This window comes from Chiloscyllium plagiosum, chromosome 6, assembly GCF_004010195.1.
Source record: "Chiloscyllium plagiosum isolate BGI_BamShark_2017 chromosome 6, ASM401019v2, whole genome shotgun sequence".
In the NCBI taxonomy this organism is placed as follows: domain Eukaryota; kingdom Metazoa; phylum Chordata; class Chondrichthyes; order Orectolobiformes; family Hemiscylliidae; genus Chiloscyllium; species Chiloscyllium plagiosum.
This window is the reverse complement of record NC_057715.1, coordinates 53,358,844-53,377,608: the sequence shown is the minus strand read 5'-3', so window position 1 is coordinate 53,377,608 and position 18,765 is coordinate 53,358,844. Positions and strand designations below refer to the sequence as shown.

At 39.6% G+C, this 18,765-nt stretch overlaps 1 protein-coding gene across 3 annotated transcripts in view; it reads left to right on the top strand.

Annotated features, from left to right (window-relative positions):
* naalad2 (N-acetylated alpha-linked acidic dipeptidase 2) overlaps positions 1–18,765 on the top strand; it is a 186,077-nt gene that overhangs the window by 45,357 nt on the left and 121,955 nt on the right. For all 3 annotated transcript variants that reach the window (XM_043691544.1, XM_043691543.1, XM_043691542.1), the window contains 2 exons: positions 3,362–3,548; positions 10,159–10,260. In XM_043691544.1, the coding sequence (XP_043547479.1) occupies positions 3,362–3,548; positions 10,159–10,260 (289 nt within the window). The remainder of the gene's footprint in view (positions 1–3,361; positions 3,549–10,158; positions 10,261–18,765) is intronic.

The following is an 18,765-nucleotide window of genomic DNA, read 5'->3' as shown; positions in this document are numbered from 1 at the left end:
TTTAGTATTTGCATGCTCCAGTGGCTTATTGGTTCTGAACTGTTGGGCAATGTTTTCAATCTCATGTTGGGCTGGGGTTGTGCTGGGATGATGAAAAGTAAAATGCTGTGGAACGTGGTGTTAGAGCACTTGCATTGAGGACTAATTATGAATGAGAGTGGTGTAATGTGAGAATTCATCCAGGAAAGCCTGCTGAACTTGGTCTGTGGTACAGACCACAACATTCTTTCTCACATGGGCTGACTGGTGATCTCCCCTTCTCTTCCCACCTGCTTTTGGTCTGTATTGAGAGGATTTGTAGCTCTATGCTCAACCTACTTGACTCTGTAAGGAATGAAGCTTCCTTGACTATCAAGTCCTGGGGTGGGACTCAAACCAGAGCCAGGGGGAGGTGGCTGGGTATGGAGCACAAAGAAATAGGTATCCTCTTTTTCTGTGGGTGGGTGAGTGACCCAATGGGCACAGGGAACTCCAAAGGAGGTAACAACACTCATTTCCTTGCTGTCTTTTTACCTGAGATGTTGTGGGTTAGCTACCTTACTATTACCCCACTCCCAGCTGCACATATTATATTGTCAGAGGTTGAATAACGTTCTAGGTGGCTATTAATCAGTCTCTTGACAGGCCAGTACAAAAATGGTGGGATAGCCATCCATTTTATCATTTGTGTTACTCCTGCCTTCAGATAGGCTGGTGGGGATTCTAAATTTCACTGTGTAGTCTTCATTCGCTAGGTTTGAAAACAGTTATTGATCACTTGACTAGTGATGGATTCCTAGAGAAGACCAAGTAAAGTAACTATATAACATGTATGAAGTATAGAGCTCATATGCTCTGAACATAGAGAGTGCAGTGATTAAAGTTAGAAAATATAATGCTACTATTTAAGAAAAGAAGAACAGAGAAAACAAGGAATTAAAAATTTGTTAGCCTGAAATTAATAGTAGGGAAAATGCTGTGATTCTGTTATGAGGCATCTGAGAACTGGAGACAGATGGTTGGACCAAGTCAATATGGATTTAGGAAAGGAAAAATCAAGGTTGACAGATGTGTGGGAGTGTTTTGAGGATGTACTTAGCAGAGTAGATAAAGTGATAGTAACATAAGTGGTAAATCTGTATTTTCTGAAAGCTTTTAATAAAATTCCACAACAGGTTAGTAAACAAAAGTAGAGCATGTGAGATAGGGGTTGATAGATTGACCTGGATTGAAAATTGGCTGATGGACAGAAAATAGGTGAGGAATCAACTCTTGGGCCCTGGGTTTTCACAATTCATATCGATGACTTAGATGTGGGTATCAAAGGTAATATTTACAAGTTTGCAAATGACACAAAACCAGGTGGGTAAGTGAATTGTGAGAAGGATGTAAAGACACTTCAAGCTGATTTGGACAGACTGAGTGAGTGGGCTGTAATGTGTAATAATGATTATCCACCTTGGGAGAAAGAAATACTGTGGAAAATTTCTTAAGTGATGTAGAGAGATTGATATGTATTGACATCCAAAGAAACCTAGGTGTTCTTAGTCACTGAAAACTAACACACTGGTACACTAAACAATTTATCCTTTATTGCAAGAAGTTTTGCAATTGTACAGAGTCTTGATGAAATTAGAGTGTTGTAGACAGTTTTGGTCTCATTATCAAATGAAGGATATACGCACCATAGAGGGAAGACAACCAGTCTGATTTAACCCAGGTTACAAGAAATGAAAAGTAAAAAGATTTTTAAGATAAGAATCACAGCAAGAGATTATAACTGTGATGGGGTGTTCGCTGGTGGGGACTTGTTTCTACACTGTCAGCAGTCTAATCTAATCTAATCAAATGATTAGTATGTAGGAAATTAAGTGGAGTCAATAAGCTGTGCACTGATAATCATATGTAAAAGGCTAGGTTAATATAAATGTTTTTGGAATTTGAACTGCAAAGTGAAATTTGCTATATTTCCAGAGGGCCATAGATTGTGTTCTCATTAGAGATAACTTTGTGATAAGTTAGGGCAGTATGGTGACTCACAAATCATGGGCACCGTTTCAAATGGTCTGACATCTTCATTTTGGTTTGAAAATCAATAGAAACCTCATGATTAGATTAGATTCCATACAGTATGGAAACAGGCCCTTCGGCCCAGCAAGCCGACTTGACCCTCCGAAGAGTAACCCACTCAGACCCATTCCCTTACATTTGCCCCTGATTAATGCACCGAACACCATGGACAATTTAGCATGGCCAATTCACCTGACCTGCACATCTTTGGATTGTGGAAGAAAACTACAGCACCCAGAGGAAACCCACGCAGACACAGGGAGAATTGCAAACTCCACACAGTCACCCAAGGTGGGAATCGAACCCGGGTTCCTGACGCTGTGAAGCAGCAATGCTAACCACTGAGCCACCTTGCCACTCTGAAGTGAAATTAATCATAAAAGGAAGAATAAATTATTTTTATTTAACAAATAGATTAACATCTGGAGCAACTCTGGAAAGATGCAACTTAGCATATTTTGTGGACACTTCCAAATGTGATTAATTTGCTCCGTGTACTGTTCCTTGTTTTGTGGCTCTTTTCTTGTGCGTGTTGTTTTTTTTAAACACGAGAAAATGCAGATGCACAAGTTGCCTTGAATGTAATTTTTGTTTTGAAAATTCCATGATCTTTTGCATCGTTTGCACCAGTATCAGGATAATAGTGATGGAGAAAATCAACATAATTGGGCACAATCTCTTCAGAATGCCATATATTTCAATGATCAGGTTTTTCTGGCAAATTTGTGAATAATTACTAATATTACTGTACTACGTTTTAGTAAGCATCGCTTTTCATTGTCTTATTATGCCTATAGGATGTGATGTCCTGCCTCTTTTTTGCTAATAAATATAAGTGCTCTCAAATGTGACTGCCTGTCTAATTTGACAAATTCTCACCAAACAAATATAAACTGATTCTTTCTTCTGTTGTTTTAATTGTTCTATAATGAACTGAAAAGTGATACTCTAACGATACTGCAATCAATTTTGAATTGTATCTTTAAACCCTCCTGACATAATTGCTCTATTACACTACACAGAGAGTGACACTGCTAGGATTGAGTTAATTTACTCCTTTGTTTAATGTATTGTTAGGCCATGAATGTCAATGTATAAAACAATACACTTTGAGCCAATCAACTAGATTGATGTGTTCAGTTCAGATGTTATAGAGCCAGACTTTAATGAAATCATGAATCAGTTTGGATTTTTTTTGCATATACTAAATTATTTCCTATGTTAAAATTTTCATTTTTTCACTCTACAGGTTCATCAGCTTTCAAGTATTCAGGAGCATTAATTTGATTTCCTTCAATTTTATTTCATTCAGGAATTGGACGCGATTTCCTCACTTAGCCGGAACTGAAAAAAGTCTCCAGTTAGCCCAACAGATTCAAACACAGTGGAAGAACTGGGGACTGGACTCTGTTGAATTAGTTCACTACGATGTCCTGTTGTCTTATCCAAACAAAAACAATCCTAATTACATCTCTATTATTGATGAGAATGGAAATTCGGTAAAGTGAAAGGTCTTGCATTTAATTTAGATATTTTTGTTAATTTAGTTTTATTTATTTAAACAGCTCCGATTTTATTTCAGAAACCATGAACATTGCGGCCATTAGGTTGTACAGAATTTGTGTATTGCTGAAAAAAGACATACTTTTCGCTTTGCACTCAACAGCACATTTCACAAGAATACATATTCAATGGAAAATCTATCATCTTTAATGGTTGAATTCTGTATGGCAATGACTTTTATCAATCAGATTCCACTTGCCACTAAACTGCAGTCTTTCCTCATGACTATTATTATTGATTTTCCCTTGACTTTGTATTCTTGAGAACTGTCTTAATGAGAACAAATTGGAAAATTATGATTAACATATGTGTTTTTCAGCAGTGCAGAGATTTTAATTCATTTTTGGTATAATTTCTTCATGCTATATGTTTAACTAGTTTATTATACTTCCAATGTAAACTCTAGTTTTTTTTTTCCCTTGCCATTAATATTACTCCCTTAATTTGTTCCTTTCTCCTGATCTGTTACAACCCCCTCCATGTTAACTGCATGTGGTTCAAACAGTATTTCAAAGATTTTTACTTTCGAGGTCCTCCTTTCAATATCAAGCTTAATTTTTGATATTTTTTTCAGCAGGGCCTACTCTCTGTTCCAACCTTTGTCATTCATTCTATCATGACAGTTCGAGTCATCCATCCCATTTTCAGATTCCTCTCCAGCTGCTATGAGGCACCCATTATCTTGGCAGCAGGTTGACAACAACCCTTCAGGATTCTTGGCTTGACTGCAGAAAAAGTTAATTATCCCATATTATAGAGGCCCTATTTACTACCATATTGTATTAACCTCCTGATCCTCATCCTTCTGAGTAACGATCTTATCTTGGTCTGCTGACTGTCCTCCCTGCAGTCTATCTCTTTGCTCACGTGAATATAGTGCACATTGATACTGACTAACAGGTGTCTCGAGGACTTCATTCTCAATCTTTCCTAATTCCCTGGTACCAAGCTCCCAATCAGTCAAACCCTCCTTTTCTTGAGAACGGGACAATATTGGAGTATGTCTGTCTGTATTCTGGACAAACTATCCAGAAATCGTTCCCTCCCTTGTCAGCATCTTTCCAACTCTCACTCCAGCATAATACACCATGAGACTTGGGAACAGAAGTAATCCATTTGGCTCATCAATTCTGCCATGCCATTCAATTAGATTATAACTGATTTGAAAACCCTCAACTCTGTGTTCCTGTCATTTTTAATAACTCTTCATTCCCTTACTGATTTAAAAATCTGTCTATCTGTGTCTTGAATACTCTTAATGAACCAGCCTCAACAGCTCTCTGCAATAAAGAATTGCACGGATTCACTATCCTTAAAGAGAAGAAATGTCTCCTTAACTTTGTCATAAATATGCAACCCTTTATTCTGATGCTATATATGGCCTTAAGACTCCTTCACAAACAGAAACAGTCTCTTAACCTTGTCAAGCCTTCTGAGAAACTTGTTTGTTTCAATAAAATTGTATCTCCTCTTCTAAACTCCAATAAGGACAAGCCCAACCTACCCCTCCTTTCCTTGTAAGAAAATCCCTCCATACCCAGGATCACCCAAAACCACCTCTGAACTTCTTTCAATGTCAGTATAACTTTCTTTAGATAAGGGGCCCAAAATTGTACACATTATTCTAGCTATAGTCTAGCTAGTACCTGGTATAGTTTTATCAAGACTTCTCTATTTTTATACTTCATTCCACTTGATCCACATTCCATTTGCCTTCCCTATTACCTTCTGAGCATGTATGCTCACTTGTTGGATTTCATGCACAAGGACCCCCAAATCGCTTTGTGTTGCAACTTTATTTTCCTGGTAAAGTTCATACACTCACACTTTCCCTTATTATATTCCATCTGCCAAGATTTTACCCACTCATGTAATCTGTCTACGTCACTCTATAAACTATGTTCACCACAGTGACACTTTCTTTAAATGTTTAATGAAACTCTTACTGTCTGTCTTTATATCATTTGCTAAAATTGTATGGGGATCCATTCCAGGTAACTGGTCATACACTGAAATCTGCAATCTCTAAACCCAGACTTGCAACCCATCTGGCAGGTCTGAACCTATCTGCTGGCCATCTGTTATATGGTCTTCATGCCTTGTCACTGGGCTCTGGACTCTCAATGCCTCTCTTAGGCCTTCTTTGATTTGAATGTATCCCTTGACTCTTTCCATAACACTCTGATGGGTCTTATTATAACCATCATTATAAATGGTAAGATTCTCTAAAATATGTTTTCAGTCATGTTAAGCAGACCGAATTAACTCCTGTTGATGCCTGTTTGAGTCCGGCAACCACCAGCTGCTGTCTGAATTCAGCAGTTGCCAGGTGCAGCAGCTGGTGTGTGCGGAGAGGAGAACAATCAATTCTTATAACTTCACAAGTTACTTTATTAATATATTAAACCATGCAAGTTATGTCTTATATGTTCTCTTACAAACTCGAGTTTATATATTTCCCACAAACCTATTTAAATGTCTACTCGAGTCCTTGACATATCCTGAACAGTCTCAGAACACGAAAGGTAATACCCAATCTGGATAACTATTTTAAAGTGCTGCTGAGGAGGACTGATGTTGACCACACGCTGCTCTTTCTCTCTCCACATCCCTGACGTAGGATCTGATTTGCGAGGGTTGGTCTCTGGAGTTATTGCTGCCTGTAAGCCTCAAAGATCATCTTTTAACCTCTTGCCTTATCTTTCTCAAGTTGTGGTGCCTTTTTCCTGTTGGCTGAGGCATATCTGCATATCGCATGTCTTTACCTTATTGGCTCCAGACCAAGGAACTAGGTAGTATTACCTCATTGCCTCTTGTCCAAATAAGGCTTCTGTATTACCTCACCTTACTTACTTTTTCTGAAGAATATGGTTGATACCAAGCAGGACCTGGACTCTGATCATTCTCAGTTCACAAGCTGTTTTTCCCTGTGTGTCGGGAGATATTTTTTATACTGAGGCCTAGTATAAATCCTAACGATTAGTACCTCTGTGTTTCTGCAGCCTCCTGGCTACCATTTCATTTTCTGGAGCATATCTCCAACTTGTCCCCATGTCTCTCTCTGGCCTTCCTTGATTTGGATATACCCCCGACTCTTTCCATATCACTGTGATTAGTCTTCTAATAACCATCATTATAAATGGTAAGATTCTCGAAAATATGTTTTCAGTCATGTTAAGCAGAGTAAATTAACTCTACTCCTAAATATGTGAAAGTTTCTCTATCATAAAATCATAACACTTGCACGCCCAAATAAAACATTTCAAAAAGTGAGGCATTTTTTGTCTTCAGGAAAGCAGACTGATAAAATAAATGTTATAAATCCAGAAAAGATATTGTAACTAACACTGTTCATGATATTGAAAGTAATTTCATAATGGCCATGTGATTAAAATGTTTTGTAAAGAAAGCCACTTTATTTTGAAATTCATAATCAATTGGGTATTCATAATGTTACAAAATGGCTCCTAGATATCTCATGAATATCCTTCTGAATTTCAACTGGTAATGGACTAGACTACTTATCTCCGGCAGGAATAACAAGATGCTTTTTGAAATAGAATGAATATTTCCAAAGGTACCCCAAAACCCCTTGGGATCTTCAAAGCTCATGACAATCTAACATCAGTGCTAAGAGCTGTGGCAGCCAGAAGTAAATTACTTTGACTAAAAGTCTAAAGGATAGGGTCTCTGCCTCAGACCCGGCATCACAGCATTAATATGGAAGATTGGTTCATCAGTTTTTGGTCAGCATCAATGTTAAGTTTTAGGTCATCCTGTAAACAACCATGTTGAGAAAAAAATGGAGGGTGGCACCTTTAATGTGGTGCCTTTATTTAAGAAAGGTTGTAAGGAAAAACTAGGGAACTATGGTCTGGTGAGCCGGATATCTGTGGTGGGTAAATTGTTGGAGGAAATCCTAAGATACAGGACATAAATGTATTTGGAAAGGCAAGGACTGATTAGGAATAGACAACATGGCTTTGTCCATGGGAAATTGTGTCTCACTAATTTTATTGAGTTTTTTTAAAAGTCAGTCATGAAGATTGATGAAGGTAGAGTGGTGGATGTTGTCTATATGGACTTCAGCAAGTCATTTTACAAGGTTCTATATGGTAGTCTGGTTAGTAAGGTTAGATCACATGGAATCCAGGAAGGGTTAGCCATTTGGACACAAAATTGGAACGAATGTGAGGGAGACAGAGGGTGGTGGTGGAGGTTTCCTTTTTGGACTGTGACCAGCAGTGTGGGCATAACAAATAATACAAGATGTAAATCAGTGAGTGAAAGAGAAATAGATTATTTTTAATTTGCAATGAACTGCTGTGATCTAGACCAGAGCCATTTTTTTTTTAAATGAAAAAAATCCTTTTGAGATTTTCTTGAGGGTTACTTGTTGGTTTGCCAAGGCTACTTTCTCATTCTTTTTAGCTTATTAGCTAGGCACTGCAGTCATGCAGTAACAGTGCCTCTAAATTTGTGTTGACTTAAAGAATATTTGCATCCAGAAGCAGAAATAGAATAATTCATCAGCATCCTCAATAGGTATTAGGTTTCCATTAAATTTTAAGTCAAAATGCATAAGCATTTTTCAAAATAACTGACAAATAATTCTATGCAAACAACCATCACTCTTCCATACATTAGTGTGTTCAGAGCTAATCCATTTTTATCACACATGCACAAAGCTGCAACACATTGATTTAGCAGTTACAACCCTGTTTACTACATCTGATTTCAATCTCAAATTTAAAATTGAAGTGTGTTCATTATAATAGGAGCCACTGCATTTTTTCCAAGTATAGTAGCTTCATAATATATACCACCTTAATATAGACATTCCGCATTCATTTGAAAGGAATTCATTACCTCAGTTACTTCATCCCAGTTAGCTGAACATTCCTTTGTGGAAACGTTTGAAACTGCTATCACTGTTTTGCAGTCTCAATCTCGCTGTCCCCTTGTAACCTCCCTCTTTCCTAACAGTTCTCTTGTAGACTCATTCTCCTGGTTTTGCTTAGCAGATACTCCAATCCATACCTGACTGACAGAACTCCTGGATGTGGCAAAAGATCTTTGTGGCCTCAGCAAAAGGCCACTGAAGCAAAGATCCATCTTACCTCCTGCCAGCCTCCGCTGCAGGCAGCAATAATTATCTCCCTCCCATCCTCAAGCTCTCAGTCAATACTCAACTGGCAGACAATCTACTGACAACTCCCTTACTGCCAGCATTTGCTTCACTAGGGAGCCTGTCTGCAGCAAGCATGAAACCAGCCTGTAATTGGAGGAGCAGTTGATCACCATTTTCTTCCATTCTTGTGGGAGCAAGTTTTCTCTGGTTGCTGTCTCCCATGAGTGCAATTTCCTGGATATTCTGTGGACTTTTGTCCATGTATGTTGAACCTTGGTCTGGAAAACACTATCTGAAAGAATGTTGAAATAGCTAATATCAGACATCATGGTGATTCAGTAGTTAGCACTGCTGCCTTACAGTGTCTTAGATATGTCTCGATTCCAGCCTTATCTGTATGAAGTTTGCATGTTCTCCCTATGTCCGCGTGGATTTCCTCTGGGTGCTCCAATTTCCTCCAACAGTCCAAAGATGTGCAGGTTGGTGGCCAAGGTAAATGTGGGATTTTGGTAGGGTTGGGAGCTAGGTCTGAATGGGATGCTCTTCAGAGAGTCAGTTTGGATTCAACGGGCTGAATTGCCTGTTTCCGCACTAGGGATTCTATGCTAATGATCAATTCCAAAATATCACATAAGTCAGCCTTAAAATAAATACTTTATTATTTGTAACTTCAACTAAAGTTATTTACTCTCCAAAACCTATACTATTTTGACTCCACAGTATACATAGACTTTAAAAAATGATATCCCTGCCCAGATGTCAACCTGTTTGGTGGGGAGCACTCAGTAAGAGGCTGCATCCATAGATAAGGCACTTTTAGCTGTTAATGCTGAGTGAGGAAGCCTGATCTCCGACTTCAACGAATCATGATTTGAAACCTTTAGATTGCAGAGGTGGGGGAGTAAGTAGCTTAGTAGCCTGTGGGAAAGCACTTCTTATCCTCATCTCTGAGTAGTGCAGGAAGGTACTCGCCTCACTCCAAAACTTGCTTTGCCTCCTTTGAGTTTCTGAGTTTAACAAAACCTGTAAACTCTGGGCTTCAATCTGCAAGGAATTTGAATATAATGCTGCAACCTCCTTTTACCACATTTAAGTGAGTAGCCCATCCTGCTGGGAGCAGGTTGGCTGCCTATACTATGTCCTGCTGTAGTCAATCTAGATATTGATGGTGGAAGTAAGTTGAGGTCAGACTTGAGATGTTATCATATTTAGAATCTCCACCTGTGCAATTTGGAGGTTTTGTAAACCATTACACAAGACTCATGTTGCTTTAGCTGTGAGATAGGCAGGAGCCAGTTAAAAAAACTGAAAAGATGTAACAAAACCACAATTTTAATTTTGTACAATATCAAAGTAACAGAAGCTGTCTAATAATTAAATACACAAAAATAACAAAATGTTTACTTTACCTTCAGATCTTCAACACATCATTCTTTGAACCGCTACCACCTGGATATGAAAATGTAGAAGATCATATCACACCCTTTAATGCCTATTCGCCAGCTGGCATACCAATGGTAAGTTCATCTCTCTGTGGAAGTTCTAGGAAAAGAATTCATTTGCATTGCACCACGTCCAGCTACGATATATACCGCTGAAGAATGCTGTGATGAACTGCTCCCAGAAAAATTGCAATAAGTCTTATGTGAATGAATCTCTTCTCCTGTATCTAATGAGTTAAACATTGCTCAATTTGCAAATCTTATAAACATTCCATAATTCCATTGCTAGTATACTTTCCAAAGATTTGCCACTTGACTCAGCCAGAATTATGTATAAGAAACAAATTATTTCCTCATTCCTCAAATGTAAAGATGTCATAGCTGATTGAATATAGTGAGAATCCTCTGGGGAAAAATATTTGAAATTTAGTTTAATAAGTCAATTTCTCACACTTAAAATTTAAGCAAGTCTAATACTGCATGCATGCTTTTAAAAATGTTATTGGGCCTTTCAACCTAAAATAAATAAGCCAACACCAAAGTTGCTTCAAATTTACAGCTGAATTGAATTGAAATAGCTTTATTGTCACATGTACTCAAATGATTACAGTGAAAAGTTTATAAGTTGCTACTTACAGCGCCATCTTAGGTACAAAGGTTCAATCCTTAGTTACAGAGTAGAGAAATTAAGAAAAAGGTTACATTACAGCTATACATAGTATAACCATAGGTCAGAAAAAGTAACAAACAAAGTTAAAAAGATGGACATCACAGTGTCTCTCCAAAGGCATTCTGCAGCAGACCATTGCAGGGGGCTTCTGTCATGTAGAAGGATAATGGAATTGGATACATAGGAACAACACCATCTGCAAGTTACATGCGATCCTCACTGGAAATACATCACCATTCTGACACAGTCATTGAGTCAAACTCTAGAACTCCCTTCTTTACAATATTGTAGATGCATCTACACCATTTAAGCTAATTACTACTCTCGAGAGACATTAGAACTGAGCAATAAATGCCAGCTTTACTAGTGATATTAACATCTTAAGAATGAATAAATTTAAAAAACAAGATTCAGGTGCTGTGTTGATTTGCTTCCAACATTGTTACCTTCAAACCTATATCACATGATATTGAATTTTGATGCTAATATCTCTGAAAGCTGTTAGTTGCGTGCAGCCTGTCTTCAGTACTGTCTTTCATCAAGGAAAGTAGTCAGTTTTGTGTCAGGCGGTGGGGTAGTTGGCTCAGGTCAAGGAAGGTGTTTTCACCTTAGGGATGTTGGAGATAGTCAGACCAGAGGATAAGTGAGTCATACTGGGGAGGCAGTACAATCTGGTTATATAAGGGGCAGCTGTTTGGTTGGTTGGGGTGCTATTGACTAGGGTCAGAAAATAAATGGTTTGGTTCATGTTAAGGATGAAAACAGCTTTAGTCAGGGACTAGTCGGGATGGTTTGGGATATAGTGAATTGTGACAAACAGGGGTGATGAGGGAGTACTTGTTGAATCAAGGGGTTATTAGAATTAGTTTGGTAGTGTGGCTGAGATCTTTGAGGCTATGTGTGGAATGTAGTGAGTTGAGTTCTGAAGTTACACCGATGATTAAACTCTGTTGTATTTTTATTGTAATATATACTATGGTTATCCATTTCTGGATATGCAGCATGCATCTAGCTCAAATTTCCAGCTCCGAAATCAGGGTAGGACATTCATGTAGTGTTTGGAACAGGAAACATCAGCCCATCAGAGTTTTAAACTTCCCAGGTAATTACGGTGCATGCCTGTGTGTCAGGGGTTCTGCAGGGTCCTGACACAACTCATTTGCTTCAGTTCACATTCACCATTCTGAATCACAGAGGACCCAGGCCATAATTTTTGTCAGTGATCAACCTCGTCTGCAACTTATGGTTGTGAGGACCTGAAATTAATTTGAAAAATCTCTTGTCAAATGGACTTTGAAAAATGCTGTGGTAAGGTGCACCACAATTTCTAAACAGCATAAGCCATTTTCCATGTGAAAGACTATTGGTTAAGGTCAAAATGATAGAAATGAAAAATGAGCATATCCTGGGAATGAAAAAGAAATTTAGTTTAAGTTTTTAATTAAATTGGTATGAGGAGCTGAATATTATTTAAATGGAGAAAGACTTCAGCAAGCTATAGAATAGAAGGGTCTCGTGCATATTTCATAAAAATTAGCGTGCATATTTTTCTTTTGTTCATTCATGGGATGAGGGCATTGCATTCATTGCCCAGAAGGCAGTTAAGAGTCAACCAAGTTGTTGTGTCTGGAGTCCCATATAGGCCAGACCAGATAAGGATGGCAGATTTCCTTCCGTGAAGGACTTGAGTGAACTATGAGTTTTCTGACAATTATCAGTAGTTTCATGGTCATCACTAGACTCTTAATTCCAGTTGTTTGAAAAGATTGAATTCAAATGGCCATCATCTGCCATAGTAGAATTTGAATCTGGGTCCTCAAGACATTACCTGAGTCTTTGGATTAATGGACCAATGATAATATTCCTAGGTCACTGACTCTCCTTCAGCAGGTAATACTGAAGGCAAAGTGAATATTAACGTTTATTTCAAAGGGAATGGTGTATAAAAATTAGAATGTTTTGCTACAGCTATTCAATGCACTAGTCAGATTGTAGCTGAAATGTCTTACTTGTGAGTGACTTAATGTGTCTCAGTTTGGGATTTTAAAGGGATATAGCTTATGTTGCATAGTAGTCTTGAGAAATCCATTTTTGTTTGCCAATTGTTAAAGAATATCTTTGTTTACAATAAGTAGAGCTGTTTTCTTGATTACCAACATGAGAGCGTCTTCTCCTGCCTGCAACAATTTTCCAAGTGCCAGTGACCTGGAAAATTTCTTCCTTGCCTAGCTGTGGAGTGTCACAGTGAAGTGCATAGCAGATTGTGGTCCCACATTTCCTAAGCCTAAAGTTGCAACTGAGGTGTTGGTGTCTAAGCTATTGCTTAGACAATGCTCCTTCTGAGGCCTTGGTACACCCAGTTTCAGAAGTTAAGGAGGTTGCTTCTGCTTCTCAGAACAGTTCTAAGGAAGGGTCACTGAACCCGAAACGTTAACTTGATTTCTCTTCACATTTTCTGCCAGACCTGCTGACCTTTTCCAGCAACTTCTGTTTTTGTTTCTGATTTACAGCAGTTCGTTCAGTTTTTATTTTGCTTCTGTGGGACCCTGCTGTTTCACTGTGATAATGGTGAGCAGGTATGGTGACACCTGCAAGACAAAAGTGAGAGAAGGCTTCATAGCCCATAGTTAGAAGAATGATACTGTCACAAAGCTAGTCCCTTGTTTTTTCTAAAATCTATTCCTTGGTTCAAGGAGACTCTGGCCTTGATTTTTTTCAGTGGGACAATAAACCAGGATGGGCTCTGATCAGTCTGGTTTGGTACAGAGATGAAAAGGATTTTGAGAGGCCTTTTGTTCATATGTAAACAGATGAAACTTCAGGCCAAAATGGTCATGTTTTAGAAGTGACCTGTATAATGAATGGGGAGTGGGCAGCTCTTTAGCTGGGCTGAGCAGTTTTAGTTCGGTCTTGAATTGGGAAGTTCAACAAGGAGCTGTGTGAAAACTCTCTCTTTTCTGCCCTTCAACTTCAACCTGTAAGCATGTATTCAATTTAGACTGGTTTTTAAAGGGAGGCTGCTTATTGGGACTGGCGTGTATGTTCGGAACAGCATAATTAAGTCTAGTTGGATAGGCTGAGTTCTGTAGGGTTTTTTTATTTTGTTCTTTGTGTTTCTTTGTGTAAATTTGTGAATCAGTTTTTGTCTGTTTTAAAATCTAGTAGTCAACCTAGCTAACTTACTCCGGGTAATTTTCACTGTACACTTATCGAAACAAATTGCAAAGTTATGGTCTGAGGCTGCCTGCTTAAGAAAGTTTTGAGTGGTCTGGCCTAGTCCATAACAACACTGACAGCAGGATTATTATGAGAAGCAAAGTGGATACAGAATAAAACCTACTGATTTGGCGGGGCATGAATCCTTTGGCATCTCTGCAGGAATCGTCCTGGTCGTCTTCTGAAAGGGCCAGGATTTTCTCTTCATGGAAGTGATGAGTGTAATATCAGGCATTGTGCACCCATACAGGCTCTTTGTATGTTGTTATGAAATAACGGGAGGAATGAATGAGATAAATGTTGGTGGCACAGCTGCCTTCTAGAGGGTAGAGGTTATAGATTCTTAAATGTTATAGAGTCATAGAGATGCACAGCATGGAAACAGACCCTTCCGTCCAACCCGCCTATGCCGACCAGATATCCCAACCCAATCTAGTCCCACCTGCCAGCACCCGGTCCAAACCCCCCGAAACCCTTCCTATTCATATACCCATCCAAATGGCTCTTAAATGGAGCAATTGTACCAGCCTCTGGCAGCTCAATCCATACATGTACCACCCTCTGTGTGAAAAAGTTGCCCCTTGGGTCTCTTTTACATCTTTCCTCTCTCACCCTAAACCTATGCCCTCTAGTTCTGAACTCCCAGACCCCAGGGAAAAGACTTTGTCTATTTATCCTATCCATGCCCCTCATAGTTCTGTAAACCTCTATAAGGTCACCCCTCAGCCTCCGACTCTCCAGGGAAAATAGCCCCAGTCTGTTCAGCTCTCTTTATAGCTCAAAACCTCCAACCCTGGCAACATCCTTGTAAATCTTAACCCTTTCAAGTTTCACAACACCTTTCTGATAGGAAGGAGACCGGAATTGCACACAATATTCCGGTGTTGGCCTAACCAATGTCCTGTACAGCCGCAACATGATCTCCCAACTCCTATACTCAATACTCTGACCAATAAAAGAAAGCATACCAAATGCATTCTTCACTATCCTATCTACCTGCGACTCTACTTTCAAGGAGCTATGAGCCTGCACTCCAAGGTCTCTTTGTTCAGCAACACTCCCTAGGACCTTACCATTAAGTGTATAAGTCCTGCTAATATTTGCTTTCCCAAAATGCAGCACCTCGCATTTATCGAATTAAACTCCACCTGCCACTTCTCAGCCCATTGGCCCATCTGGTCAAGATTCTGTTGTAATCTGAGGTAACCCTCTTCGCTGTCCACTACACCTCCAATTTTGGTGTCATCTGTAACCTTACTAACTGTACCTCTTATGCTCACATCCAAATCATTTATGTAAATGACAAAAAGTAGTGGACCCAGCACTGATCCTTGTGGCACTCCACTGGTCACAGACCTCCTGTCTGAAAAACAACCCTCCACCACCATCATCTGTCTTCTACCTTTGAGCCAGTTCTGTATCCAAATGGCTACTTCTCCCTGTATTCCGTGAGATCTAACCTTGCTAACCAGTCTCCCATGGGGAACCTTGTCAAACGCCTTACAGAAGTCCAAATAGATCACATGTAGCCCTGCCCTCATGAATCCTCTTCGTTACTTCAAAAAACTCAATCAAGTTTGTGAGACATGATTTCCCACGCACAAAGCCATGAATGACTATCCCTTATCAGTCCTTGCCTTTCCAAATACATGTACCTCCTGTCCCTCAGGATTGTCTCCAACATCTTGCCCACCACTGACATCAGGCTCACTGATCTATAGTTCCCTAGCTAGTCCTTACCACCCTTCTTAAACAGTGGCACCATGTTAGCCAACCTCCAGTCTTCCGGCACCTCATCTGTGACTATCGATGATGCAAATATCTCAGCAAGAGGCCCAGCAATCACTTCTCTAGCTTCCCATAGAGTTCTCATGTACATATGATCAGGTCCTGGGGATTTATTCATCTTTATGCATTTCAAGACATCCAGCACTTCCTCCTCTGTAATATGGACATTTTGCAAGGTGTCACCATCTATTTCCCTACAGTCTATATCTTCCCTATCTTTTTCCACAGTAAATACTGATGCAAAATACTCATTTAGTATCTCCCCCATTTTCTGCGGCTCTACACAAAGGTCGCCTTGCTGATTTTTGAGGAGCCCTATTCTCTCCCTAGTTACCCTTTTGTCCTTAATATATTTGTAAAAACCCTTTGGATTCTCTTTAATTCTATTTGCCAAAGGTATCTCATGTTCCCTTTTTTGCCCTCCTGATTTCCCTCTCCTTTATACTCTTCTAAGGATTCACTCATTCTATCCTGTCTATACCTTACATATGCTTCCTTCTTTTTCTGAACCAAACCCTCAATTTCTTTCGTCATCCAGCATTCCCTCTACCTACCAGCCTTTCCTTTCACCCTGACAGGAATATACTTTCTCTGGATTCTTGTTATCTCATTTCTGATGGCTTCTCATTTTCCAGCCTTCCCTTTACCTGGGAACATCTGCCCCCAATCAGCTTTCGAAGGTTCTTGTCTAATACCGTCAAAATTGGTCTTTCTCCAATTTAGAATTTTAACTTTTAGATCTGGTCTATCCTTTTCCATCATTATTTTAAATCTAATAGAATTATGGTCGCTGGCCCCAAAGTGCTCCCCCACTGACACCTCAGTCACCTGCTCTGCCTTACTTCCCAAGAGGAGGTCAAGTTTTGCATCTTCTCTAGTATGTACATCCACATACTGAATCAGAAAATTTTCCTGTACACACTAACAAATTCCTCTCCATCTAAACCCTTAACATTATGGCAGTCCCATAATTTTGTTTGGAAATTTAAAATCCCCTACCATAACTACCCTGTTATTCTTACAGATAGCTGAGGTCTCCTTACAAGTTTGTTTCTGAATTTCCCTCTGACTATTGGGGGGTCTGTAATACAATCCCAAGAAGGTGATCATCCCTTTCTTATTTCTCAGTTCCACCCAAATAACTTCCTTGTATGTATTTCCAGGAATGTCCTCCCTCATCACAGCTGTAATGCTATCCCTTATCAAAAACGCCACTCCCCTCCTCTCTTGCCTCCCTTTCTATCCTTCCTGTAGCAGTTGTATCCTGGAACATTAATCTGCCAGTCTTGCCCATTCCTGAACCATGTTTCTGTAATTGCTATGATATCCCAGTCCCATGTCCCTAACCATGCTCTGAGTTCATCTGCCTTCCCTGTTAGGCCCCATGCATTGAAATAAATGAAGTTTAATTTATTAGTCCTACCTTGAACCTGCCTGCCTTGACTGTTTGACTCACTTCTGTTCTCCAACTGTACCAGTCTCAGATTGATCTCTTTCCTCACTATCTCCCTGGGTCCCACCCCCCCCACCTTACTAGTTTAAATCCTCCCAACAGCTGAAGCAAATTTCCCTGCCAGTATATTAGTCCCCTTCCAATTTAGGTGCAATCCGTCCTTCCTGTACACCTCACTTCTACCCCAAAAGTGATTCCAGTGATCCAAAAATGTGAATCCTTCTCCCATACACCGGCTCCTCAGCCTGCATTCATCTGCTCTATCCTCCTATTCCTGCCCTCACTAGCTCGTAGCACCAGGAGTTATCCAGATATTACTACTCTCGAGGACCTCCTTTTTAAATTCCTGCCAACTCTCTGTAATCTCCTTTCAGAATCTCAACCTCTTCCCTTCCTATGTTGTTGGTTCTGATGTGGACAATGACCTCTTGCTGGCCCGTTTCCCCTGTGAGAACATTCTGCACCCTCTCTGAGACCTCCTTGATCCTGGCATCAGGGAAGCAACACACCATTCTGACTTTTCGCTGCTGGCCACAGAAACGTCTGTCTGTACCTCGGACTAGAGAATTCCCTAACACAATTGATCTTTTGGAACCCAATGTATCCCTCATTGCATTAGAGTCAGTCTCAATACCAGAAACTTGGCTGTTCGTGCGATGTTCCCCTGAAAATCCATCACCCCTTACATTTGCCAAAACAGCATACTTGTTTGAAATGGGAATAGCCACAAAAGTATCCTGCACTAGCTGTGTTGGCTTGGGAGCCACAGTGATTTTTTGTGTCTTTTAGATGGTACACACTGCTGTTATTGTGTGCCACTGGTGGATGGAATGAATGTTTTGTAGGTGTGGTGCCAAACAAGCAGGCTGCTTTGTCCTGGGTGGTAGCAAACTTCTTGAGTGTTGATTTGGAGATCCCAGTGTTGGACTGGGGTGTACAAAGTTAAAAATCACACAACACCAGGTTATAGTCCAACAGGTTTAAACACTAGCTTCCGGATCGACGCTCCTTCATCAGGTGATAGCAGAGGGCTCGATTGTAACACAGAATTTATAGCAAAAATTTGCAGTGTGATGTAACTGAAATTATACATTGAAGAATTGATTGTCTGTTAAGCCTTTTGTCTGTTAGAATACAGTGGTAGTTTCACTTCTTTCATGTGTAAATCACAAAACCTTTTTTTAAAAGTTGCATTCTTGGGTTAGCTGTTAACAATGGTGATAGCTAGACAATATGTTAAAGGCGTTAGCCCCCTGTGTTCTCTGTCTATGACCTGATGTTTAGATTGATTCTAATCTAAAAAGTGAGATAACAGAGTTTTACATAAATTCACCCAGTTTTTGAGCTCAGAGTTCTACATGAGTGTATGCAATTTTTGAGCAAAGTGCAATGTAACTCTGCAAGTACAAATTCACCCCACAAAATATATGTGTGCATGTGGGTCTTTGTCTGT